This window comes from Penicillium hordei (assembly GCF_028827395.1).
Source record: "Penicillium hordei strain IBT 12815 chromosome Unknown utg000001l_segment0_segment0, whole genome shotgun sequence".
NCBI classification, from domain to species: domain Eukaryota; kingdom Fungi; phylum Ascomycota; class Eurotiomycetes; order Eurotiales; family Aspergillaceae; genus Penicillium; species Penicillium hordei.
In genome coordinates this window covers 3,810,518-3,834,101 of record NW_026623142.1, presented here as the reverse complement: position 1 = coordinate 3,834,101, position 23,584 = coordinate 3,810,518, and the positions used below count along the sequence as shown (strand labels likewise).

The window sequence follows — 23,584 nt, the reverse complement described above, 5'->3', positions numbered from 1 at the left end:
AAAATGGAAAAGATGCATCAAATCGCCCATGGTAGGCTGGGGCATGAGAAGAAAAAAAGGTATAATAGGGCAGCAAAAAGGCGTTCATAGCCCCAACGGGGAACATCAACGATGGGGCGAGGGGGCAAGGGGGCGAGCTAGCGCGGATTCATACAGCATGCTCGCCGGTGTGCTTCATATCATCCATTTCATATTCTTGCAAGCTGCGTTCTCGACCGCGGCCGCGGCCAAAGCTCGACTCCTGCTGGCCATCGCCGGCAGATGCTTGTGACGACGGGCCAGCTTGAGTGCTGTCACGATGTCCACCAAACTTGATAGGCTCGAGTTCCCGTCTCTGGCATGCCCACATGCCGAGGAATGTCATCATGGCTGCACTGGCGAATTGAAGTCCCCACCAAAGTAGATTTGAAGGGAGGGAGTGAGTGTACAAAGTAGTGGCGATGAGGTGGAGGAAGTGGATCGTCAAAGCGAAATCCGGGACCAGCTTTGAGCGGGATACGAAAACAAGTAGGAACATGACGCTGAATATCCCCAAGAGGAGATGATAGTTAGCCGGTTGATCGGAATACCGCTTACAATGTCGAACCAGTGGACAACTCACCTAATAAAGCAATTCAACAACCACACCAACCCCAACATCCATCCAATGGTCGTATCACCGCGCAGGGAGTCCCAGCCGAAGACTAGGTCTAGCGAGAATGGCGCGCCATAGACAACCGTCGTGAACAAGATGAGCACCGTGGCGGAGGCATAGTATGCGAGCTGCAGCAAGAGGATCTTGCGGACGATCTTCAGCGGAGGGAGTTCGGTGCGCGACCGCGCTGGCGGACGTCGGCGCGCGGACATCAACTAAATAGACAATGGGGGTTCTTGTCACCCTCGTGGATTCCGTTCAAGGTCGAGGTGTCAAGGTGGTCGGATTGAGCTCGGCGCCCGAGGCGAGGGTACAAAGGTGGAGGCGAAGGGAAGGGGACATGCAATGCTATTCGGGAAGGCGTTCCAAGTGAAATCCAGAGATGAAAAGTATCCGGCGCTAGAGGCTTCAAAATTATATGTAAATTCCAGAACGTGGAGGTGCGAAAGTGAAAAAGGGTCCGGAGATGGAGATCGCCTGCCTGGGATCAACAGCCTTGGCGGTCACAGGCCCGACCCGCCAACAACTGAGCATCTGCCGTCAGACACCTTTTGGCTGCACAACTTGCTACAAACCACAGGATACTCTACTGATCTGGACTCAACGAGCCAATTCCTCACCAGCTCCCTCTTCAACATAATCACCTCTCCAAAATGGGCTGGAATCCTTGGTCTTCCGGCGATTCAAACAAGAACGCAGCCTCCGACGGCGGCCGTATTGCCCCGGACCGAACGAGTCGCGCGCGCTGCTGGGAGGGCCGCGATTTATTCTTCGCCTGTCTTGACAAGAACGATATCCTGGACGGTATTAAAGATGATAAGAAGGCGCGACAGAAGTGCGCGAAAGAGGTCGCGGAGTTTGAGGCGGCATGTTCACAAAGCTGGGTACGTACGGTTGGATCTGTCTTTGATTGCCTGCTCAGAATTGCCAGTCTTTGGTATTTTCTGGCTTGCCGTACGTTATATCTATTCATTCGCAGATTGCTGACTCGAGACTCTTTCCGTCTACTAGGTGAAATACTTCAAGGAAAAGCGTGTGATGGAGTTCAACCGGGACAAGACAATTGAGCGCATTCAAAAGGAGGATGCGGCCAAGGTGAAGGAGCTGAAGGAGAAAGGTTGGAATTCGAAATAAGAAGCTAGATGGACTTTGTCGGCGACTTTTGTACAATATGTAGCATATCCTCTCTTATCACGTACCTTGATGACCACCCCATTTCAAAGGTACATTGCTGAAAGCTGCAAACCTGGGCCTGCTTGCTTGCTCAATCTTACTATGTATGCCCTGTATAACCTAAGATTTAAAATAGAGGGCTTATCACTGTTTACAGCTGCAATGGTTTGGGTAAAACTATGTATGTGACGTTCCGGACATCTCGCAGAACTAGGATATATGAAAAATGAATTGAAAAACGACTACCAGCCCATCGCCACCTATAAGAATTACAAAATGTGTAAGTGCCCGTAAATCTAGTAAGGTACGACACTGCTCGACTTTCCATCCAAAGCGTGGCTGAGTGTTAAGATAAGATTATATGATATCACCCCTAGCTGAGGGAACATGGTAGAGTAATCTAGGTACGTACACTATGCTACCAAAGGGAGAGATGCCCACAACCAATAATAACCCAAAATATGTATCTAGGGAACATCCATATTCCATATTATGTCCAGAGGGGCAGATAAACCAGTAATCACAATGAGCAAAAGTCCAATGGATGAAAAGACATGCCAACTCCATCCTAGGTACCGCCTTGCCCTAGTATCTCCTAATATCTTACTGCATTTGTGTCACATGAGAAGCAAAGAGCAAAAAGGAAAGAAAGCAAACGCCTAGTGTTGCGAGAACTGGTTTTTGGCCAGCCAGAAAAAAGGAACCGAAGCAGAGCACTAAAATCCACCAAGTAGGGATGCAAGAACGCCAAGCTCCGAAAATGAACAAAGACAAAATGAACCTTAAGTTCGGATGAGAATGATAGGTGGTAAGAGAGTCGTGAAATCATTGCTTCCATTTAGCCAGGTGCTGCATCAGGTTCTGTACCTGGGGACCGACGGATCCCTGGCCCTGCTGCGGTTGTCCGCCTAGTCCTTTGGCCAGGAGCGAGAGTAGAGTTGGATCGGTAATGGCCGGTGCATTTACAGGCTGGAGATTGAAGGGTGGGTGAGGGAGGGGTGGTTGTTGTTGGGTGGTTTGCATAGGTGGAGGCCGATGCGCGTTGGTCAGGAGACTAGCGAGGTCGGCCGGAGGCGGGTTTGGTGAGGAAAAGGGCGACTGAGTAGCAGACACGGGCTGCGAATGGGGGGGTCGCTGGAGCGCCGACAAGAGGGTTGAAAGGCTAGGGCCATCCAATGAACCAATGAGGTTCGCAATATTAGGTGGATTTGAAAGCGGAGGCAAGCCAGGTGGAGGAACCGGCATAGGCTGCGCTGGAGGAACGATGAAACCAGGATTAGGTGCAAATGCGGTTGGGGCCGCTCCTCGCTGCATCGCTTGGGACTGGTGGCTCAGAAGCTCAGCAGACATATTAGGCTCGAGCTCAGGGTAATCTGTGTATAAAAAAGGAGAGAGATTAGCGAAGGCGTCGACGGAGAATCGAACGCATAGTACGCTTACCAAGGAAGCGAACGTTATCCAATCCAGCGGTCCGATCAAATAGCTGAAGAGGAATCTTCCGAGAGACTTGATTCGGACGAGAGAGGCGGACGACGGCAAGGACACCTTCAATAAACTGACGATGCACGGCAGCGCCAAGAGGGATCCGGGGACCAAGCACGAGGACATCCACTCGCAATCCACGGTTGCGGAAAGCGTTCTCTACATGAAGAACGAAGTTCCTTCACAATGTTAGTGATTGTGCCCAAACAGATTCTTGAGATATTCAACCCACCTGTCAAGTTCCTCCAGCACGAGGATCTGCACCTCTGGTACATCTCGCTGAGCTCGTCGAGGCACAGGTAAATCCGCTTCGCCTTCATAGATACCGCGAGGTCTTGGGCTGATGCTCCGGTAACGTCGATCTCTAGAATAAGGAGAGCGAGGAGAACGCGGAGAACGGGAGCGCCTTCGCTCGCGGCGATCAAATCTTTCCGGTGTTCTGTCGCGCGACCGATACCCGTCTCTAGACCCCCGAAAGGGTCGCGGGGAAGGCGATCGTGGCGGGCGATAATCGTCGCGTCTGCTGCGGTGAGAAGGTTCATCCCGGAAATCGCTAAATGGAAGCCGATTTGGTTCATATGGCTTAGACCGGTCGTATCGATCAACCGGTGCCCGGGCATTGGTTCGCCCAGGACCGGCACGGCCGAACTCAGGTGACCGGGAACGACGCGGCGGTGGTGCGCGGGAATTTTCAGGTACTTGGGCGGGCCGGGTCGATCGCTGAGGCTTTGAAATTTCAAGATCTGGGGACGGTTAGGTCTTTCTTTGCGAGAAAGATTGCTCTATGGCTTCAGGTACTCACGTATCTTTCTGCCCCGCACGACGGCTCCCTGTTCGACGCCAAGAGCTGCATGGCAGGAACTCGCCTCCAGAAACTGGATGAAGCCGTACGCCTGCTTGATCGATATCTGAGCCAGTTTGCCGTACTTATGGAAAATATGGAACATGTCTCGCTTGGTGACTCTTTCAGTAGGGAGATTGCCTGCACATAGTAAAACTGTTAGATCGACGAAGAGTAGATATATGCGGGAACAAAACTGACCAACAAACAACCTGGAGCCCATTGGGAACCGATCCCAAAGACCTTCCGTCACATATATCCGCTCATCGTGCAGAAACTCATCATATTTCTTTTGGACCTCGGGACCCCAGGGCGTATCATCGTCAGAAAGCTTGATGGGCCGACCCTGCTTGTCAACACGGCCTTTCTTGGAGGCTACAGAAATCTCTTGCAAGGAGCCCTTAGATTCGGCATCAGTAGATGGGGTTTGCGGGAATGTGGCAATCGGAGGAAGTAGATTGTTGACAGCCGAGGCCCCTCCAGAAGCAATGTTAAACGGTTGAGACTGGTTTTGGGTTTGAATATTACTAGGTTGGGCGGGGTAGGCAGGCGATGTAGTGGCAGCAGCATCATGGGCAGACGGCAGTTGGTGATATGTCACCTCGCCATTTGGAGTATAATGGGCCTGGATAGAATCGTGGCTTTGGGCTTGAGGGTGGGCAGGGATGCCTTGGGATTTGAGGGACTCGCCAGCGGGCGCTTGGTGGATAGACGAGTTATCAGCTGAAGGAACGGCGGGAATGGTTGCACCAGGGTTGGGGTGAGAAAGATTGTCGAGGAGTTGCTGGAAATTGACACCTCCCGCGTTATGTTCCACGCTCTCCTTCTCAGCAATTAAGCGATCCGGCATCCTTGGCTGCTCCGGGTTATCGGCATGATCTACTTCATTCCCAGTGGCAAATCCCTGGGATACCGGAGCAACCGGAGCAGCGTGGGAATAAGTGGAATCGGGGTGAGAGACACCTGAGCTCGGATGGCCGGTATTTTCGGCCCCCGACGCTGGGTTGGGAGGGTAGTATGCAGAAGCAATCCTTTCATTCTGCATCGCACGACTCGGTTGCGAGGCATGACAACTATCAGCATCTTGGGTCTGACTCGGTCCCCCTCCATCTTTTAACCCTCCGTGCGACCATCCATCGTGTGTTTGCGGGATCTGCTTATACACCGAGCGTTCATAGGTGGAGGTATCGTTGAAGACGGGGTCCATTTGGTTCTCTAAGACTGGGATATTGGATGGCTCTGGGATGTGTAGGGGTCGAGGGCTTTCCGGGGTCAGAGTCTTTCCGCGAAAGTGAAGCGCTTCATCTGGGGGACTGGGCGTCATGTAGACTTCGAGGAGGAGGAGGTTTCATCTACGGAGAAAAAGTCTCGGGGAGGTGAGGGTCCTAGGAATTTTCGCAATCGCAAGCTAAGGTGGGGCGAGAAAAAGATGGGTCGGAGTTCTCAGACCTCACCCAAGAGGGAAAGGGGAAGAGTAGAAAGGAAGAAAAATAGGCGATGAAGAGAAGGGAATAGGGAATTAGGGTGGGGGGCTCTAGTGAGAAGTGGGAATAAGGGGAAAAAAATGTTTGTCAGGTGAGCAGTTGGAGGCGTTGAGATTCTGAATTTGGGGATGTCCACTGCAGTATCACGAGGATAAGATATTTGTTTTTCAATTTTTAGATTTTTTTGGGGGTTTAAGATAAATTCAAGGAGAAGATATTTCAAGGTAAATTGTATAAAGAGCAATGGTGGGTGTAACCATATAGTTAACCACTGACATAGTACAATCACTACAACATAAGAGAGTATACTATCACTACATCATTCTAACCACTCTAAATTATATATGAACTCAATTACCTCAATCACTCTAATCACTCTAAATCACTCTAAATCACTATCCCAATCAAATACAAAGCTTCTGTTACGTACGCTAAGCGGGGCTAGACCTGGCGAGAAACTTGCATTTCTTAGAAATTTTAATTAGTCACACTCCACCTCTCCAGGCTTTCTTCTCGTATACTAGTCTCTCATGTATTGTCAATGGCGTATACAAAGCCTTCGGGCACTACCCTTGAGAAGATTTGCATCTCAGGCTGACCAAGATGTACAAATAGCCAGAGATTGGCTTAAAACCCTCAATTCCAAGACCATCCCCCGCAACATCTGCGAGGTCTCCTTCAGTCGATCCAGCGGTCCGGGCGGGCAAAATGTGAACAAGTCAGTGTCCCCACCTGAAGATCAATAGTACTGACTGTTGGCTAACCCGGAGACGGAAAATAGAGTCAATTCCAAGGCCACTTTGAAAGTCCCATTGGACGCATTGCTGCCTTTGGTGCCCCGTCTGATACACCATCCACTACGCGCTTCCCGATATGCCGCTGGAAGAACACAATGTCTAGTCATCCAGTCGGACGAGGAGCGGAAACAGTCTAACAATGTGGAATCCTGCTACGACAAGCTCTACCAGCTATTGCAGAGCTCAGCTAAGGAGGTGATCCCCGGGGAAACATCCCAAGCGCAAAGAAATCGCGTGCAAAAATTGTATGTTTTACTCTTTTCATGGAAGAGATTGTGCAAGTCTAACGGGGGAAAAAAATTCACAGACAAAAGGCTCAAAACGAGAGTCGGATTAAAGACAAGAAACAGCACAGCGACAAGAAAAGTAGTCGCCGGGGAAGCAAATACGATGATTGATAATGGCCATGCAAACCACCCGATAGCATAGGGACAAGTTCGCCAGCGGACCCTGAATTTTGATAATATCCGATCAACGCCTAAGTGCTAAGTACAAATACTTGGGTATGCTATGTCTGCTACTCCTGTGCCACGCGCTCCGCATTGCGGACGGTAGCCGCAATAACCTTCTGCAATGAAGGATCCAGGTCCTCTGTTGCCTGAACAGGTTGAAGCCAGTTGATCACTTGGCGTGCGAGATCCTTGCCCATTGGATACTCCCTGAGGCGGGTAAGCGAGCTACCAAGCGCCCGCGGGAATTCGGCCGATGTGGGGGGGATTCCAGCGGTCGGGAACTTGATGTAGCAAATCTGCGTCCGTGGGCTGGAAGGCTTGTTGGCGCGCATCGTCTCAATCACATGTTCCAAAATCTTGCGAAGACAAGGCGCATCCTGGAATTCCCAAGCCATATCAAAGTACTCCTGACCGAACCGATCATCGTTGTCGAAGTGCTTTCTGGCGGTATCAAAGATGGCGAGCGGGATAGCACCACTCAGAGCAGGCGTGGAGTTCAGGTTTTGCAGTGCAACCTGGTCTACTTCTCCGTCCGCTCCTGTGCTCGGGTTGATGTCCTCGGCTGTGAGTGATGGGAGTGCAATCATGTCGGCATCGGTGTCATCGACTTCTGCTTCTTGAACCGGCTTGGGCTTCTGGCTCTCCTCATCAAGACCGAGAATCCGTTGGCGAGCGACCAGCTTTGCGATGTAAATCAATTCCAGCTTTGCATATTGAATCCAAATCGTCCTCGCGCTCTTGCAGAATCGTAGACCGCGCTGCATGTAACTCCGAGCCTGTGTCATATCTCCGTGGTCATCGAGGACGTGCTTAGCGGCATAAACCCATAAGTCAGCGCTGGTAGGGTGTAGTCGCAGAGCATCGGTGAAAATCATGAGGAGCTTTTTGTGTGCCTTTTGTTTGCGAGCATATTCGATGTACTGGACCCAGAGGTTGATATCGCCGTGGAACTTGCGTGTAGCTCGGTCGAGAACGAAAAAAATACGTCGCTGGCCGTTGAATCCTGCCGACCGAATCCCAAGTCGCTTCACCCGCTTCTTTCGTAGCACATCGAGGTTCATTTCGTATTCAGCATAGCGCACAAAATCCACCGGTTGCGCACCGCGCGCGTTGAGTTTGTGCTCGAAATCAGATCTTTTTTTGACGATTGAGGAAATTTCATCCTAGTTATCTTGATCAGCTGTCATTCTGATAGAATACCCCCGCTTTGCGGCTTACCTTGGTGAAAATCTTTTTGCGCTCATATTCCTTGAGCTCAGGCACTGACTTCTCGAGGAAGAATCGAGCCTTATCTGTTGCGGCGGACATGATTGCTGTTCACTGAAGAGGTTAAAAAAAAAAGTCGGCATCCCGCATTGAAAAAACACCGATCAGCCCCAGGGTGCGCTTAACCGCATTTGGTTAGCGTACAGGGCACTCAGAAGCACCGAGGGATCCGGATGTTGTTTTCATCTTCCTCAGGGGCCATTTACTCGTGACATCTTGTTTAAGTCGTTTTTCCTTTCGTTCTTTTTCTTGACACTCTTTTCTTTCTCGATTTTTTTTTTGATTTTTTTAATCATATCGGTGCAGAGATTGTCTTTACCTCTGCGCCGGCATGGCTCCCCGATACAAGGACGGAGATGCCGTGGTTACCGTGAGTTCTAAAGCGCCCTACATTGCGGATCTAGAAACGCCACTGACTTGATATTTTTGTAGATCAACGGCAAATGGGTCGCATGGACTCACACGGTCTTCGCATATGCTGCGTTCATCAGCGCGTTGATTGTCGGCGTCGCTTTGCACTACCACAAGATCGTTCAAAATGAACATTACGGCTACCCAATTGAATGGTTCCCCTCCGTGTCTGCGACCATCGGTGACCGATATCCCGAACGGTCCTTTTTCCAGGTCTTCATTGCGATTACTTCTGGTCCTCGCTTCGCTCTCGTCTTCCTGTGGTACATCCTCACTTCGCGTCCGAACTCGACCTTACCCAAGTTGGTTGCCGGCGTGGGCATCTTCCGGACATTGACATGCGGTGGTTGGACCTATGTCACATCTACCGATGACCACGACTGGCATGACATCTTCATGATCTCGTACTTGGTGGCCACTTTGCCGTGGACCTTGGGTTGCCTTGCGCTCAGCCCGAACAACCGCCGCGCCGTTAAGTACCGCAAAATTATGGCCAGCTTGTTCTTTGGAACATTGGTTCCGTTGATCTACTATTTCATTCAGCACAAGGTCCACAAGGTCCCTGGTGGTGAGTACTTGCCCTTGTGAGCAGCCAACTAGGGGTTACCGTATGCTAATCAGTCAAATATTTAGCCTACACCAAATATGCCTTCTTTGAATGGTCCCTAATCCTGTTCGATGTCGGTTTTGATGCTGTCACAGCTCTTGACTTTGAGAGCTTCGAACTGGTGGTGAGGGATGTTAAGGGTGTTAGCAGAGGGTATGTACCGTGGCTTCCAAAATGACACTGCCCGCATCAAATGTATAGTGCCAAAGGCTATATTGGTTTTGAACAAAAAAAAACATTGTCTAAGTTTGTCCTCATTAGGCAATTGAAAACGACTGCAGATTCTGTCTTGGAAAAAGAGTGTGTTCAATCCCATAACCAACTACAACCATACCAAAATTAACCACGTACGTAGGAAGGGCAAGCCCGTGGGAAACACCTTTGGTGAGGGCTTCTTCTGGACCGAGATCATTGATGCTGCCTCGGATGTCTACAATGGGGTAAATTATACCAGTCGATCATTGGTCTCCTGCGTTACTGACATGGACTGTAGTTTGTTTTCTGGACCATAGTGACTGCTCTGCCTGTCCTTGTCTGGTGTAAGTGACATCTATTCCCTGGTACTGATCGACTTGTCTGATCTTAATAGATTTCCCACTTTGGCACATGGGTATCTCCGGATACGAGGTTGCCATTGTTTGCTGCACGTCCCCGTTGCTCTACGTTATCCCATCCCTGCGATATGCAGCTGTGAAGAATCTTCGCATTCTTCATCTGCTCTCGCTCGTTGGTCTGCTCGGATACAAGTTCCAGGATCCTGCCAACCGTCTCTTTGTCACTGGGTTCGCTCTTTCTACCACTTGTGCAGCATGGACCGCTAGCTTCTTTTCCGAAAGGGCTAACACTCCTCGCCTCGAAGCTCGTATCATGGCTTGGGGCGTTGGTTTGATTATGTCCGTTGTTGCCAAGTTCGCATGCAAGACCAACAACCCACTTTGGCCAATTGTTCACGCCGAGAATGGTGGCTGGAACAAAGTCGGAATCGTCATTGCTCTGTTCGCTGTTTTGAGGTCCCAGAGAGGTTCAAACACGAGCGGCGGTGATTACTTGCCAGCAGGTGGCAAGAAGGGCTCGTCCATTCTTGCTGGTGTTGGATTTGGCGCTCTGATGTTCGCCATCGTGTCGCTTTTGACTGACTCGAGTACCATGATCTCGTGGGTCTGGGATGGATACCCAGTGCGAGGACCGCTTGCAGCTCCTCACGGTGCTCTGACGATCTTCGCAATGGGAGCCGGTCTTGTGTACGGCATCTTCCACCCTAGAATCGCTGGAAGCTGGACTGCCTTCGGTGTCGGTTCCATTGGTGCTGCTCTTCTTACTTGCTACCACCACTGGACTGGATTCTATGGCGCCCTCATTCTTGCGTTCTATATCATGGCCGTTGCTCCGGTTCTGATTGTGTCCAGCGTTCGTCACTCCCCTGCGAGCACTTTTGGCATCGGCTTCATCGTCTATGTGGCTCTTTTGCTCTTCCACGTTTGGGTTGTTGCCTATGCCTTCGTGCCAGGTGGCCCGTTCCTTCGTGAGCACACTGACTGGCTCATGACCACTACAATGGTTTCTATTGGAGCGGGTGTTTTCTCTGCGGCGACCTCGAACTCGACTCGCTCACGCAAGGCCCACAAGCCCGTCAACCCCAACAGCAGGAAACAGCGATCGTACTATATTTACGTCCTTGCTGTGTTGCAACTGCTTTCCGTATCCATCGCCTACCTCCGATTCCCGACTAATGACTACACCCCTCATCACAAGGAGGACAAGGTTGTGACCGCTGGTATCTGGACTGTCCACTTTGGCCTCGACAACAACATGTGGTCATCTGAGCGCCGCATGCGCGACGTCATTGGTGAGCTTGAGCTGGATGTTATTGGTTTCCTCGAATCCGACAACCAGCGTATCATCATGGGCAACAGGGACATCACTCAGTTCATCGCCGAGGACCTTGGCTACTACACTGACTTCGGCCCCGGTCCCAACAAGCACACCTGGGGCTCCGCCTTGCTGTCTAAGTTCCCCATCGTTAACTCTACGCACCACCTTCTCCCTTCGCCTGTGGGTGAACTGGCACCTGCAATCCACGCCACACTCGACATGTACGGCGAAATGGTTGACGTTGTTGTGTTCCACTCCGGACAGGAAGAGGACCCCGAGGACCGCCGCTTGCAGAGCGAGTATCTGTCAAAGCTGATGGGTGACTCCCCGCGTCCTCTGATCCTGTTGAGTTACCTCGTCACCAAACCGCTCGAGGGTAACTACAACACCTACGTGAGCGAGCGCAGCCAAATGAAGGATATTGATCCTACCGACTGGGATAGATGGTGCGAGTACCTTCTCTTCAAGAAGTTGCATCGCACTGGCTACGCCAGAATCAGTCGTGATACCATCACGGATACGGAGATCCAGGTAAGTAATGTTGTTGTTTTTATTTCTTCTCCCACGCGGGCTTAGTTTCTGACTGTTTCGTGACATAGGTTGGAAAGTTCGTCATTGGCGAGCCCGAACCCGAAAATGAGATGCGTATCCCAGAGGAGATGGTCCCCGTTGGCCGTCGTTTCCCTGCCTTGTTCAGAGGTCAGGGTGTGCGTGGACACCGCTACCACGTCTTCGACGAGCCCAGGTACTGGCAGTAGACGGTCTACCTGAATGGGAAGCGTGTATACGCTTCATTACGCAAACTTTTGCTTCGGTCTACAATATCATGACATAATTAAGGACCACATAAGGTAGGCGTCCCACTATCGTTGGGGCTACCAATATACCTAGAGTAACTGGATGATGAGAGTATTTTCTGTTGATAGTTTTCCTATTCTACCAATATTTATGTTCTGGCTCATGCTCCTTCTACATACTCGTACATTGCATGAGCCGACGAACCGGAAATTAATGTATTGCATCCCACATGGTGCATGTGAGAGGAGATCCTCTAATTATATATTCCTTTATTCTCCTGTCAAAGAATACCTGGTCATGTGTACATTTTCCTAAATCCCCTTTCAGTAGTACCGGGACATTCGCGAACTTGGAAACCCAAAGTTATGTGAGAGAAAACACTGAATATTAACCTTTTAGCAGTCTTAGCTGGAATATGGGAACCCTAGTAGCAACCAGATCGATAGGTTCATAAGACACCATCTCCAGCACTAGGATGTTTCTCTTTGTGTCATGATTCTGAAAAATTACAAGCCATCGCAAACCCACGGCGTGGCCTGTACGCCGGCGCTTTCATATCTATCTGGATATTGACTTTGATATGTCCTTTGTCGTATGCTGACATGCGTCCGCTAATAATAGTCCTGACCATGTCACAGACGATTTGAAACCGACTTAGTCAATCATATAAATCCCAATTAGTAGAAATTACTACACATTATTTTCCTTTCTCATATCGATCTTGCCCTTCAGCATTTGATATGGAGTCTTCAAGTCTTCGAGTCTTCGGCACAGAACAATAGCAGCACAGTAGCACAGTAGCACGTCTTCCCAGGTGCATTCCAACGGCCATGCTGATCAGTCCATTCGATCAAGTAGATTTCTCTTCATGGCCGCATGGACTCATCGATGCTGAAAGCTCTTTGTTCGTTCTGGTCGAATTCTGGTGTCAGATTCAGACAACGAGGAAATACGTTTCACTTTGTTTTAGAGACACTTTCATGATAGGAAATGAGGGGGCCCATTGCTGAATTCGGACACAGACCAAATTTAATCTCACTTGGTCACCTTTTGCTTGTCGATGGAGATGGCTAGTTCCACTTGGAAGTAACCTTGGAAGCCCTAACCCGCCAGCCTCGTTGCAATTCCCCGTTCCCCAGTATATCCAGGAGAACGTGCTGAACTTTCTAGGGTACTAATTGAATCTCAAATGCAAAAACCCGGATCTTTCCTCTGAAGTAAACATTATGGGGTGCGGATTCTCAGAATGATCAGGAATACCGGCTCACTCCTCGTCATCTGGGCTCGAAATCGAGGTATTCTGTTTCTGGGACGGGGTTTCTTTGATGTAATTATTTTGCAAATTAAATATCGATTTTTGGTACTGTATTGCTTCCTGTGGTTCCTGTCCTTGTTCATTGTTTTTCATGCGCCGTTGAAGGTCTGATGATACTCTTGTTTCTTTTCTTTCAACTGCCCAGCTTCGGTTGCTTGGGCTACTTAGGTAGTATGTTCTATTGACTTCTTTTTGTTACATTCACACGTTCTATCGTTGATCTTTTGCAGTCCCTCAAAACTTTGATTTGAAGTGAAGGGATGAAAATGGGCGACAATATCATATACTTGCCACATTGTAGCTGTTAGCAACCCTGATTGATTTGGGTCAAAGCTACTTTCAATTGCACGAAGTGGAACTTTGTATCAAGATTAAATTGAAACACTCTTTGTCAAAAGGCCCTCGGCGAATCTGCAGTGTGCTGGGCCCGGTCAACAAAGAAGACGGCTCGAAAATATATTTTTAACTCTCTTTGTGTTGGTAAGTATCCGCATGCTTCTCCATTGCTCTCTGCTCGTGCTTTGTCTACTGGCACGAATAGGTTATCTGTCTCTGTCTTCTATTAATATAGAGCCAACATGTCCAGATTTATCCTCAACCGCGAACACCACCACGACTTTATTGACTTGAATCTTCTATCACCATCATTTATAAAGGCAACAACCCATAGTAAGTATGGTTCCCGTGCTATCATTTTACACATTCTCTGGCTAACAAACCAAATCAGATTGGGAGACCATTGATCAACTCGAAAGGATGGTCAGAACTCGAGGAATGGCTACGGGCGCTCGGCCAAAGGTCCAGCCTCTACCGGCTAAGCCTTCCAATGCCGAAAAAGCCGCCAAAGCTGCCAGAACAAAGACTGGGAAAGAGGAAAAGAAGGCCGCGAGGGATGCAGCGAAGGCCGATAAGGACGCAAACAAGGCTGCAGCAACGGCCGCAGCAAAGACTGCGAAGGTTGCCAATACCAAAAACGGCACAAAGGGCACAAAACGCACAATTGCTGCGAAGACCAAAGCTGTCAAAGCCACGAAAGCCACTAAGGCCACTAAAGCCACCAAGAAAACCAAGACCACCAAGAATACAAAGGCCACAAAGGCCACAAAGGGAAGAGCAGCTCCCGAGAAGGCTTTAACATATCAATCGGATGAAGATGAGGACGAAGACGAAAAAAGCGAAAGTGAAGAATATCACGATGAACCACGCGCCAAGAGGCGCAAGGTTGAGACTCTGTCTTCTCCTGGTCTTTCTGTGCAAATCGGCCCACCCAGAGTAAACCGTCCGGTTGTACAAATTGGGAAATGGGAGTACATGAGGAAAGCCGACATCCCAGAAGGCGTGGAGAACGAAGATAACAAACCCCTACCCCACGTCTATATTGGAGGCTGTGCACCACATCCTCGTTGGGTGGTCACTCGAACCGAAAGGTTAAAAGTCCCTTCCAAACTACATGCCTCAGATGCAAACTCTAGTATCATGACGGACTTCGGAGGTTTACAATGGACGTTTGAAGAAGGAGACTTCAAGAAATGGACCGGGCTAGAATACCCAGCTCTTTTCGAACTTGCGTATTTGTGTCTCGAATATACGCTCATTGATACGGAGATCCGAGAGCAGATCTATGAGTCCCTAGCCCAGGGCCCCTTGCCCGAGGCTGTGGCCGTTGGTTACAATTGGTACCCAGCTCTGCCGGCAATGCCCCTCACAAGGCGCTTTGCGACAGGATCCTCCCAGCAATCCAGTCGAAGACCAAGTGACTCAGGGTTTTACTTCAGTAACTTTGATCGTCCAAATATGGCAGTCCGACCACGAAATAATCGCATGGTGCAACCGCATCTGCCTCTTGTGCCTTCCATTGTCTCCAATCACCCGAGATTAGAGGAATGGCCAACTGCCTCGCGTTCTGCAAGTCCAGACCAGGAAAGCGAACGGAGCAGCGAAGGAAGTCAGCCAGGAGAGTCCAGAAAGTCGTCTGTGTCAGAGGACGCTTACCTGGAGCGAAATACAGAGGGCACTTACTCGGAACTGGCAGCCGCCAAATCTCTTGGAACCGGGCAGAGCGGCAAGCAAGACAGCGAACAGGACAGCGAGCGGAACAGCGAAGAAAGTCAGTCAGTCGATTCCAGGGGGTCGTCTGTGACCCGGGAGTCCGACCTGGAACTAAATCCAGGGGGCATTTATTCGGAACCGAAAACCCCTGTACCTCTTGGAAATGATGGCAAAATTGCACCAAATGGTGAGTACAAATGTGCTTAGTTCAACATAATTTTCTCATTCTTTGCATGTTTCTTTGCCTTTCTTACATGCATTCAAAATGATCAGATGATTTGATTTGGGTATGCCAATGGACCATTTGAATGATGTGCGAGTGTGTCAACTATACTGCGAGACAAAATGAGCTACCTAGAAGCAGTCCCACCCAAGGCGTCTGGGACGAGCTTTTTGACTGGCTATCACATTTTCAAGGAAGAGGAGAACTAGTTACTTTGACATTACATGTTGCATACTGGAGACCTATTTGGGGAATACGCTAACCGGTGGTCTCTAGATGCAGTCCCAGAAGATGGTTCAATCTTTGGCGACGCCAATGACGATCAGGTTGAGCCCAACTCAGCCCGAGGCTCTCGAGAACAATCACCTAGTAGTAGCATTTTCTCGGGCTCCGGCTCCGATAGCGAGGTCAGCGCTTCTTCCAAGACCAGCGAGCCTAGCAAGTTCAATGCCGCTGACGATAATAGCGCCCAATCGACGAATAGCCTGTCCTCGGTGTCCCATGATGGGCTCTTCAGCCCTGGACAGATTGAGAGGTATTATAGAAAGCAAAAAAATTGTGAGTCAATTTGTTTATCTGTCACCCCAGTCAATGATGCTAACGTTCTGTTCAAGTTGAAAGCTTAGGTGGTGTTGAACATCGCGAAGGGTCAGAACGAAAGCGCCAACCACAGCCACCACCAGGTCCCCTTCGGGAAGCGCTGGAGACATTGGAAGACGCACAGAAAGAGTTAGAAATGGCAGAGCTCGAAACAGGAGGGATTCCAGAGTCAAGTAAACGAATGCGGATGGAGTCACCATCAACACCATCACCACATGCGACTCGAAGGAAGACAGCGGCTGAGATCATGGTGGACAAATTTATGTCGTTCGCACGAGCAGGGAAAGAAAAACGGGATAAAATGCGAGCAGTTGCAGCGGAGAAAATATCAGACAAACCGCCGGTGGCACTGTTGAAGAAGACTACAGGAAATCAGGCGGGTGCAAGATCACAGGCATGCGCACCTAGTCCTGAGATTCCGCCTAATCTGCAAGATGAGTTCCTGGAACAGGCCAAGGCATATCTCAAGGACCCAATTCAAAGGGCGAGACATTTCCCTGACCCTCCTGCTGTTCGCCGAGCCAGAGTATGGGCAGGGGAGGAATTGGTGGACCATGAGATCAAACCCACGGTCGACGCTACGCTGCCACCTTGGGCTGAAAGACATCGGCCTTTCAATCAATGGCTGAATCCAGTAAGTTCCTCATTTATTGAACTTTTTGGGAATCACGCTGATCATATTCGATTAGATTGGGATGACTCCTGCGCCTGCGGCATGCACAAAGGTCTCGAGGTCGAAAAGACGGAGCAAGGGACAAGGTAAGAGAAGGCCAACACCAGCATCTGTAAAAGAGCAGTCAGTCAGTTCTGCCCGGTGGTCATCTTTTAGATAAGTCTATTGTGTACCCGTTATAGATGTGGAGTTTGGGATTTCTATGCCTTTTTATTTCGATTTGTTGGTTTTTTGGGTATACTTTTATTTGACTTTATTATTTCTATATGAGCATTCATTATATTCTTACAACACTGGGTTGGAGCGAAACATGTAGTTCTGCAGTTATATATTCAAGTCCCCTTGTAGAACATGGCATCATCACAAGGCAACACTTGGTTGCTGTGCTCAGATAAATCTTAATAACCAAATTAAAAGTTAAGAGATGTCCACAGCTTGGTAAGTAAAAAATATCTTAAAGGTTTCGAGTAAAGAACTCGATGTATACAATAGGTTCCATGCTAGGCGTCACGTGCAAACCGAACAAACAACTCACCCGCCGTCTGGTATCTCTCGTCTTTGTTCGCGAAAGTCGGATCAATTTGACACCCTGGGATAATGGATCAATCTTGGAATTGAGTAAATACCTCGAGGCATACAGCTGCATTGATTGTGACTGATCTGTCACCGCATCGCTGGTCCAGAACAATCGCGGCTGCTAGGTTTGCCGTGAGTAACGGCAGACTCTCAATATGTTCACTTTCACTCCCCTCCTTGGCGCTCAGTCGTCATCTTCGAGGGCATCGCAGTCTATCCTGGAGCTTGATGGAGGCATCAAGATCCTAGTGGATGTTGGCTGGGATGATAAGTTTAATACCCTTGATTTAGCGGAACTTGAGAAGTGAGCATGCGATCAACGCGTTTCCTCATTTGAATTCAGATGAGCTAATATTACTATCAGGCATATTCCTACACTTTCCCTCATTCTCTTGACACACGCGACACCCGCCCATATTGGCGCTCTAGTCCATTGCTGCCGAACATTCCCCCTCTTCACGCAAATCCCAATCTATGCAACGAATCCCGTCATCGCGTTCGGCCGTACGCTCTTACAAGACCTTTATGCCTCCGCTCCGCTTGCTGCCACATTCCTACCGAAGGCTTCTGTTTCAGAGCCAGGCGCATCGTCAGCAGGATCTGCGACTGTGTCGGGCGGGGATACCGAAGCCGCTAGCAGTACAAACCGAATACTCCTTCAATCGCCGACAGCGGAGGAAATTTCTCGATACTTCTCTCTCATTCAGCCACTCAAATATTCCCAACCGCACCAACCTCTCCCATCGCCTTTCTCCCCGCCGTTGAACGGGCTTACTCTCACGGCCTACAATGCCGGTCACACCGTCGGCGGAACGATATGGCATATTCAGCATGGGTTGGAGTCTATTGTTTACGCAATGGACTGGAACCAAGCTCGCGAGAGCGTGGTCGCGGGTGCTGCGTGGTTCGGTGGCTCTGGTGCCAGTGGAACAGAAGTCATTGAACAGTTGCGGAAACCCACAGCCTTGATCTGCAGTACAACTGGAGGTGATAAGCTGGCACCTTCGGGAGGTCGGAAAAAGCGAGACGATCTCCTCCTGGACATGATCCGAAGTAGCCTTGCGAAAGGTGGGACGGTTCTCATCCCTACAGACACAAGTGCGCGAGTCCTTGAATTGGCCTACTCACTAGAACATTCTTGGCGCGATGCCGCGAATGGTGACAAAGAAGATGTTCTTCAAGGAGCTGGGTTGTATCTGGCTGGCAAGAAGGTTACCAACACTATCCGACTCGCTCGAAGCATGCTGGAGTGGATGGACGAGAACATCGTTCGCGAATTTGAAGCGGCAGAAAGCACAGATGTCACGAACGGGCAAAGGACGAGTGGACAGGAAAAGAGCTCTAACAAGGGCGGGGGGCCATTCAGTTTCAAGCATCTCAAGATCATTGAGCGGAAGAAGCGACTTGAGAAGCTCCTGGCAGAACCAGGACCTAAAGTAATCCTTGCATCAGATACATCACTAGACTGGGGCTTCTCAAAGGATGCGCTTCGACAAGTGGCTGAAGGACCTAACAATCTGTTGTTACTGACGGAGTCGTTCCGCAAGGATATGAAGACTGAAGAATCCAAACCATCACAGAGTTCGACAACAATTGGAAGCATGATTTGGGAATGGTACGAGGAACGAAGAGATGGCGTGGCTCTAGAGAAAGCATCAGATGGCGAACACATCGAGCAAGTCCACAGCGGCGGACGAGAATTGTCTTGGACAGATGTGCAGCGAGCCCCTCTCGATACCGGGGAGCAGTTAATATACCAACAGTATCTCGCGACTAAGCGCCAACTTCAAGATACCTCTCAAACACTTGGCCAAGAAACCCTTGAAACTGCCGCAGATGCCCTCGATGACGGATCGAGCTCTACCTCTTCCGAGGACTCGGATCCCGAACACCAGGGTCGCGCGCTGAACTTTTCAGCCTCACTTGCACACGCCACTCGAAGCAAACTTGCCGTTAGCGACGAAGATCTGGGCATCAACATCCTTCTTCGTCGAAAGAACGTTTACGATTACGATGTGCGTGGCAAGAAGGGCCGCGAGCGCATGTTCCCTTACGTGGCACCGAGAAAGAAGGGAGATGAATATGGAGAATTCATTCGCCCAGAGGAGTATCTCCGGGCCGAAGAACGCGAAGAGATTGATATGCAACAACGGCGCACCGATGCCGAGACTAAACTTGGCCAAAAGCGACGATGGGATGATACCGTCGGCCCCCATGGACGCAAGTTGTCTGGCGGCGCAGCAGGACGGAAGCGTCCTCACATTGACGGCAAGAAGATCGACGATGATGATCTCAGCCTTGTCTCCGATGGTGAAGACGCCGATGTAGCTGTGGAGTCTGAAGATGAAGCAGAAGGTCAATCATTCGAAGGTCCTGCGAAGGTTGTTTATCATACGCAGACCATCACTATCAACGCTAGGATTGCCTTCATCGACTTCATGGGTTTGCACGACAAGCGCAGCTTGGAGATGTTAATCCCACTGATTCAACCTCAAAAATTGATCCTGGTTGGTGGCATGAAGGAAGAGACGTCAGCATTGGCAGCCGAATGCCAGAAATTGTTGACAGCCAAGCTCGGCGCTACGGTTTCTGACCCTGCGTTTGACTCGGCTGCCATTATCTTCACTCCGGCGAACGGCGAAGTCATCGATGCAAGTGTCGATACAAATGCCTGGATGGTCAAGCTGAGCAACACGCTCGTTCGACGCTTGAATTGGCAGCACGTCCGCAGCCTCGGCGTCGTTGCTCTCACAGCACAGTTGCGAGGACCAGAGCCTGCCGACATTGGGGAAATAGAAACATCAGGCAAGAAGGTCAAGCAGCTGAAAGACGAAGCAGCCTCTTCCGCCGTTGCCCCAACATTGGAACAAGCAGACACAAAAATAATCGACAAGGTGGAGGTATATCCTCTACTCGACACTCTCCCAGCTAGCATGGCTGCAGGAACCAGATCTATGGCTCGCCCTCTTCATGTCGGTGACTTGCGATTGGCCGATCTTCGCAAGCTGATGCAATCTGCTGGTCACACTGCCGAGTTCCGAGGCGAGGGAACACTTCTCATTGATAAGTCCGTCGCTGTGCGCAAATCGGGAACGGGCAAAATCGAAGTTGAAGCAACGGCGCAGTCTTCACTGGCTCGTCCTGGTGGCCGTGGAATAGGGAGCTTCCTTGCTGTCAAAAGGAAAATCTATGAGGGCCTGGCTGTTGTTGCCGGCAGCTAAGGCTATACAGGTAACATGTATTTCTATCTTTTCCGGTGTATAATTTCATGATCAACAAAGCATCCATAGCCACCTCTTTCTTCTCAACACCAAGAGATTTATAATCAAGGAAGTTTTCTTCTAATAGTTTGCCCCCGTTTATGTCACATGTAGTATTCTATGCAAAAACAACATTACCATCGACGCACAATTTTAAACCCGAAATCAACACAACCCATTTCTAAATGCTCAAGGCTTCAAACAAGCAGAACATAGTCTATATCCAATCTATAATCTAAAAAATGAAACCACATGTCAACGTGGTATAAGAGACGAATATGTCATCTAAACAGTGATCTCGCCTGACTCTTCGGAATCATTGCCATCATCCTCGGTGAGAATTTCTCGTATGATATCATTGGTTTGAGGACCAGTGTATTTTCTGCAGAAAGAACGTAGGGCATGTCAGTATCCAGTTGAATTATGTTAGAAGTATGGATTAATCTTAGATGTCTCTTACCCTCGAGCTTCAACCCACCACCATATCAAAGCAAAAGCGGCAATAAAGCCGCCAACACAGACGGCGTAGTTCCTAGGCAGGACATGTTAGCATGTTTTTTCTGTTTGGGCATAAATCGGGCTAAAGCGCCTTACATATTCGCGGGTGTCACAGGAAGCTGTGGCGGGAAGAAGAGAATTGTGCTGATGAACAAGACCCAGACGACAGCAAGGTAGTTAATAGGAGTACCCCATTTGCCGAGGGTAAAGGGGCCTTCAATAAATCTGACTTTCGATTTATAGAGCTGATGGGCGAGAATGACAGACACATAAGACAGGTCTAGTGCCGGAGCAGTGATGTTGAAGATTGCGGTTGCTGTTTGTGTGGAGCCAATGGCGATGCAGTTCAAGCCTACGCTGAAGATGACAACAAACCACACTGCATTGACAGGAGTATGGGTGCGAGGATTGACCTTGGAAAGGAACCTATAGTGTATCAGTGCGGAACTTGAATCAGTTGTAAAGGTGAGAAACATCCTACTTTGAAAATGGAAGCGCATCGTCTCGGGCAAAGGCGTAGGCCATTCTTGTATCTGCCAGCATGGCTGAACAGCCTGTGAAGAATTGGACCAAAATGGCAAATGCCCACATGATTGTGCCACCTCGCTTGCCACCGGCATTGAGGAAGATCTGAGCTGCGGGAAGACCGGTAGGGGAGGCTAAGATCCCTTCGAAATCGGTCAGACAGAAGCACATTGAGACGGTCAGAAGCCACCCAAGTACTCCGGATACCAAGACGGCTGTTTGGATAGCAACTGGTCCTCGCACGGCAGCATCATGGGTTTCTTCAGACATACTACAATGAAGGTGAAAGGTTAGAATGTAAGTTAGAATAAATGGATTTCGGGGCCGCATACTGTGTCGTCCCATCGTAGTCGGTCATTGTCCAGGCAACAGATAAGAAGCCCAAGAAAAAGGAAAAGACTTTTGAGCCCCATCCTGAGCCATCAGTGAAATGGCCGAAGACCCAGGAGGCCGGCTGCAGATCAGGTGTAAGGGTAATCAGCACAATGCAGATACAGATAGTCGCCCCAACTGTGAACTCGTTAGTACAAGTGCGACAACAAAGTTCCCTTGATACACACTGTTGATGGGAGCAAACCAAAGAATAATTCGATGCAAGGATTTAGTAGTCAATGAACAAATCACCCCAAGAATGCATAGAATTGCGATTGACACTAGCACGGTCTCCAGCGCCGTCCTTGAATGATATTAGCTTAGAAATATAGAACTGGGGCTGGCTAACTTACGGTGCATATGAATACTTGCCATCGACAAGATCCGAATTCATACTGACACATGCCAGCAACATCTGACTGACCGTGTATGCCACACTGGAGACTCCTGCTGTCTGTCCGAGGAGATTACACCAACCCTGGATCCAGGAGAAAATGGGGACTTGGTCGGGAGGCACAACGTGCTTTGTGACAAAGTACATCCCTCCAGCCGTGGGATATGCCGATACCAACTCTGCCACGGAGCTTCCAATGCACATAGCCATGCATGAACCGATCAGCCAGCACCATACAGCCGTGGCTGGGCCACCAGCCGCTAACGGCGAACCAAATGTCGCCGGCACGGAGCCGAGAACTCCCAGGATAGAGATGGCATATGAAACGGTCGACCATTTGGAGAACTCTCGTCGTAACTCCTAGTGCGAGTAGATCGTTATCAGATTGTGCCCCACTATGATCGTCACAATGCGTTGGGCGCCAATACCTGCTTATAGCCGATGCGAGCAAGTAACAGCTCATCATCATCATGGATAGTCGCCATTGTAGGTTGAAGAGGAGTTGGTGTATTTACTCTTTCTTCCCTTGACTTGCGATCCGGGTCTGGTTTTACGGTCAGGTCCATGATAAGGAGTATGTGACCAATGTATATGCAAGGAGCTTTAGGGGGGACGATAAGGGGGGAAAAAGAAAAGAGAAATCTCCGAACTTACAGGAATCCTGTATTATATCTACGGTGTATGGAGTTGGGGTAGTCGGCTCAGGCTAGACGGGAGCCATCAAAGCCGAAAAGAGACGGTGAGGTGAACACGCCAGGGGAAAAAAATATATGCCCTAAGGACCTTGAGCCGGAGCTAGGATTAGAAATCTGACGTGATTGGAGAGAATATGATAAGTGTAAAATTAGACTTGGAAAATGATGGCCAAGTCATGCAAAGACGAATTGCTTTGCCTAACTAAGGTGCTGACATGAGGACAAAGCCCTGGATAGTAGGGGATGTTGACATGTGTACCAACAATGTATGGCTTCGGAGTGATCAGAGGGTGGGATGGTCTGGCTAGTTTATCTCTCTAACACGGAGTTATGCAGAGTGGGTGACGAATAGCAGGCCGTACTACATTTTATCAAGAAAAGACAAGTTGTCAAGTTGACAACGCAATTCCAAAATCATTTGAGCATGCTGTCTTCTATAATAATAGTAACATTTTAAGGCAGAGGTTGAGGAAGAGGAAGTGGAAGTACAGAACGAGGACAGCGGGGATGACCCACGTGAAGAACCTCGGAAGTACGTAAATCCGAGTGAGTTTAGGTGGTCAGTCCGGTATATCGTCAACAAAAGA

The 23,584-nt window shown here is 49.5% G+C and overlaps 9 protein-coding genes across 9 annotated transcripts; 5 read left to right on the top strand and 4 right to left on the bottom strand.

The window, feature by feature from the left end:
- Positions 1-148: 148 nt before the first annotated feature.
- N7537_001445 (protein SYS1) lies at positions 149-846 on the bottom strand (the record flags this gene model as incomplete). The annotated part of the gene is made up of 2 exons (XM_056892503.1): positions 149-521; positions 602-846. 2 exons carry the CDS (start codon positions 844-846, stop codon positions 149-151), a joined length of 618 nt encoding a protein of 205 aa, XP_056757498.1.
- A 414-nt stretch (positions 847-1,260) lies between these two features.
- On the top strand, positions 1,261-1,827 carry N7537_001444 (cytochrome c oxidase subunit 6B family protein). The gene is made up of 2 exons (XM_056892502.1): positions 1,261-1,518; positions 1,646-1,827. The coding sequence occupies exons 1-2, from the start codon at positions 1,288-1,290 to the stop codon at positions 1,766-1,768; spliced, it is 354 nt and encodes a 117-aa protein (XP_056757497.1). The 5' UTR covers positions 1,261-1,287; the 3' UTR covers positions 1,769-1,827.
- Positions 1,828-2,632: 805 nt separating this feature from the next.
- N7537_001443 (putative RNA-binding protein (Nab3)) lies at positions 2,633-5,454 on the bottom strand (the record flags this gene model as incomplete). Its single annotated transcript, XM_056892501.1, has 5 exons — positions 2,633-3,180; positions 3,248-3,468; positions 3,518-4,052; positions 4,092-4,271; positions 4,332-5,454. 5 exons carry the CDS (start codon positions 5,452-5,454, stop codon positions 2,633-2,635), a joined length of 2,607 nt encoding a protein of 868 aa, XP_056757496.1.
- Positions 5,455-6,144: 690 nt separating this feature from the next.
- Positions 6,145-6,889, top strand: N7537_001442 (peptidyl-tRNA hydrolase domain protein; the record flags this gene model as incomplete). Its single annotated transcript, XM_056892500.1, has 3 exons — positions 6,145-6,332; positions 6,396-6,656; positions 6,719-6,889. The coding sequence occupies 3 exons, from the start codon at positions 6,145-6,147 to the stop codon at positions 6,807-6,809; spliced, it is 540 nt and encodes a 179-aa protein (XP_056757495.1). The 3' UTR covers positions 6,810-6,889.
- Positions 6,890-6,928: 39 nt separating this feature from the next.
- Positions 6,929-8,184, bottom strand: N7537_001441 (snoRNA-binding rRNA-processing protein UTP6; the record flags this gene model as incomplete). Its single annotated transcript, XM_056892499.1, has 2 exons — positions 8,082-8,184; positions 6,929-8,026 (listed from the first exon to the last, which is right to left on the bottom strand). The coding sequence occupies exons 1-2, from the start codon at positions 8,169-8,171 to the stop codon at positions 6,929-6,931; spliced, it is 1,188 nt and encodes a 395-aa protein (XP_056757494.1). The 5' UTR covers positions 8,172-8,184.
- A 276-nt stretch (positions 8,185-8,460) lies between these two features.
- Positions 8,461-11,777, top strand: N7537_001440 (uncharacterized protein; the record flags this gene model as incomplete). The annotated part of the gene is made up of 8 exons (XM_056892498.1): positions 8,461-8,499; positions 8,562-9,108; positions 9,174-9,300; positions 9,409-9,447; positions 9,503-9,587; positions 9,641-9,686; positions 9,737-11,550; positions 11,619-11,777. The coding sequence occupies 8 exons, from the start codon at positions 8,461-8,463 to the stop codon at positions 11,775-11,777; spliced, it is 2,856 nt and encodes a 951-aa protein (XP_056757493.1).
- A 1,933-nt stretch (positions 11,778-13,710) lies between these two features.
- On the top strand, positions 13,711-16,767 carry N7537_001439 (uncharacterized protein; the record flags this gene model as incomplete). Its single annotated transcript, XM_056892497.1, has 4 exons — positions 13,711-13,801; positions 13,860-15,368; positions 15,681-15,962; positions 16,019-16,767. The coding sequence occupies 4 exons, from the start codon at positions 13,711-13,713 to the stop codon at positions 16,765-16,767; spliced, it is 2,631 nt and encodes an 876-aa protein (XP_056757492.1).
- Positions 16,768-17,363: 596 nt separating this feature from the next.
- Positions 17,364-20,474, top strand: N7537_001438 (cleavage polyadenylation factor subunit CFT2; the record flags this gene model as incomplete). The annotated part of the gene is made up of 2 exons (XM_056892496.1): positions 17,364-17,557; positions 17,618-20,474. The coding sequence occupies exons 1-2, from the start codon at positions 17,409-17,411 to the stop codon at positions 20,472-20,474; spliced, it is 3,006 nt and encodes a 1,001-aa protein (XP_056757491.1). The 5' UTR covers positions 17,364-17,408.
- A 324-nt stretch (positions 20,475-20,798) lies between these two features.
- N7537_001437 (uncharacterized protein) lies at positions 20,799-22,787 on the bottom strand (the record flags this gene model as incomplete). The annotated part of the gene is made up of 8 exons (XM_056892495.1): positions 20,799-20,895; positions 20,974-21,045; positions 21,108-21,437; positions 21,493-21,807; positions 21,869-22,046; positions 22,097-22,212; positions 22,262-22,662; positions 22,731-22,787. The coding sequence occupies 8 exons, from the start codon at positions 22,785-22,787 to the stop codon at positions 20,799-20,801; spliced, it is 1,566 nt and encodes a 521-aa protein (XP_056757490.1).
- Positions 22,788-23,584: the final 797 nt, after the last annotated feature.

What these genes read in the sequence shown, in the direction of transcription:
- N7537_001444 (XM_056892502.1), top strand. Translation starts at nt 1,288, where the DNA reads ATGGGCTGGAATCCTTGGTCTTCCGGCGATTCAAACAAGAACGCAGCC. An exon ending in CGGCATGTTCACAAAGCTGG is followed by an intron (nt 1,519 to 1,645) that starts GTACGTACGGTT and finishes TCCGTCTACTAG; the next exon opens with GTGAAATACTTCAAGGAAAA.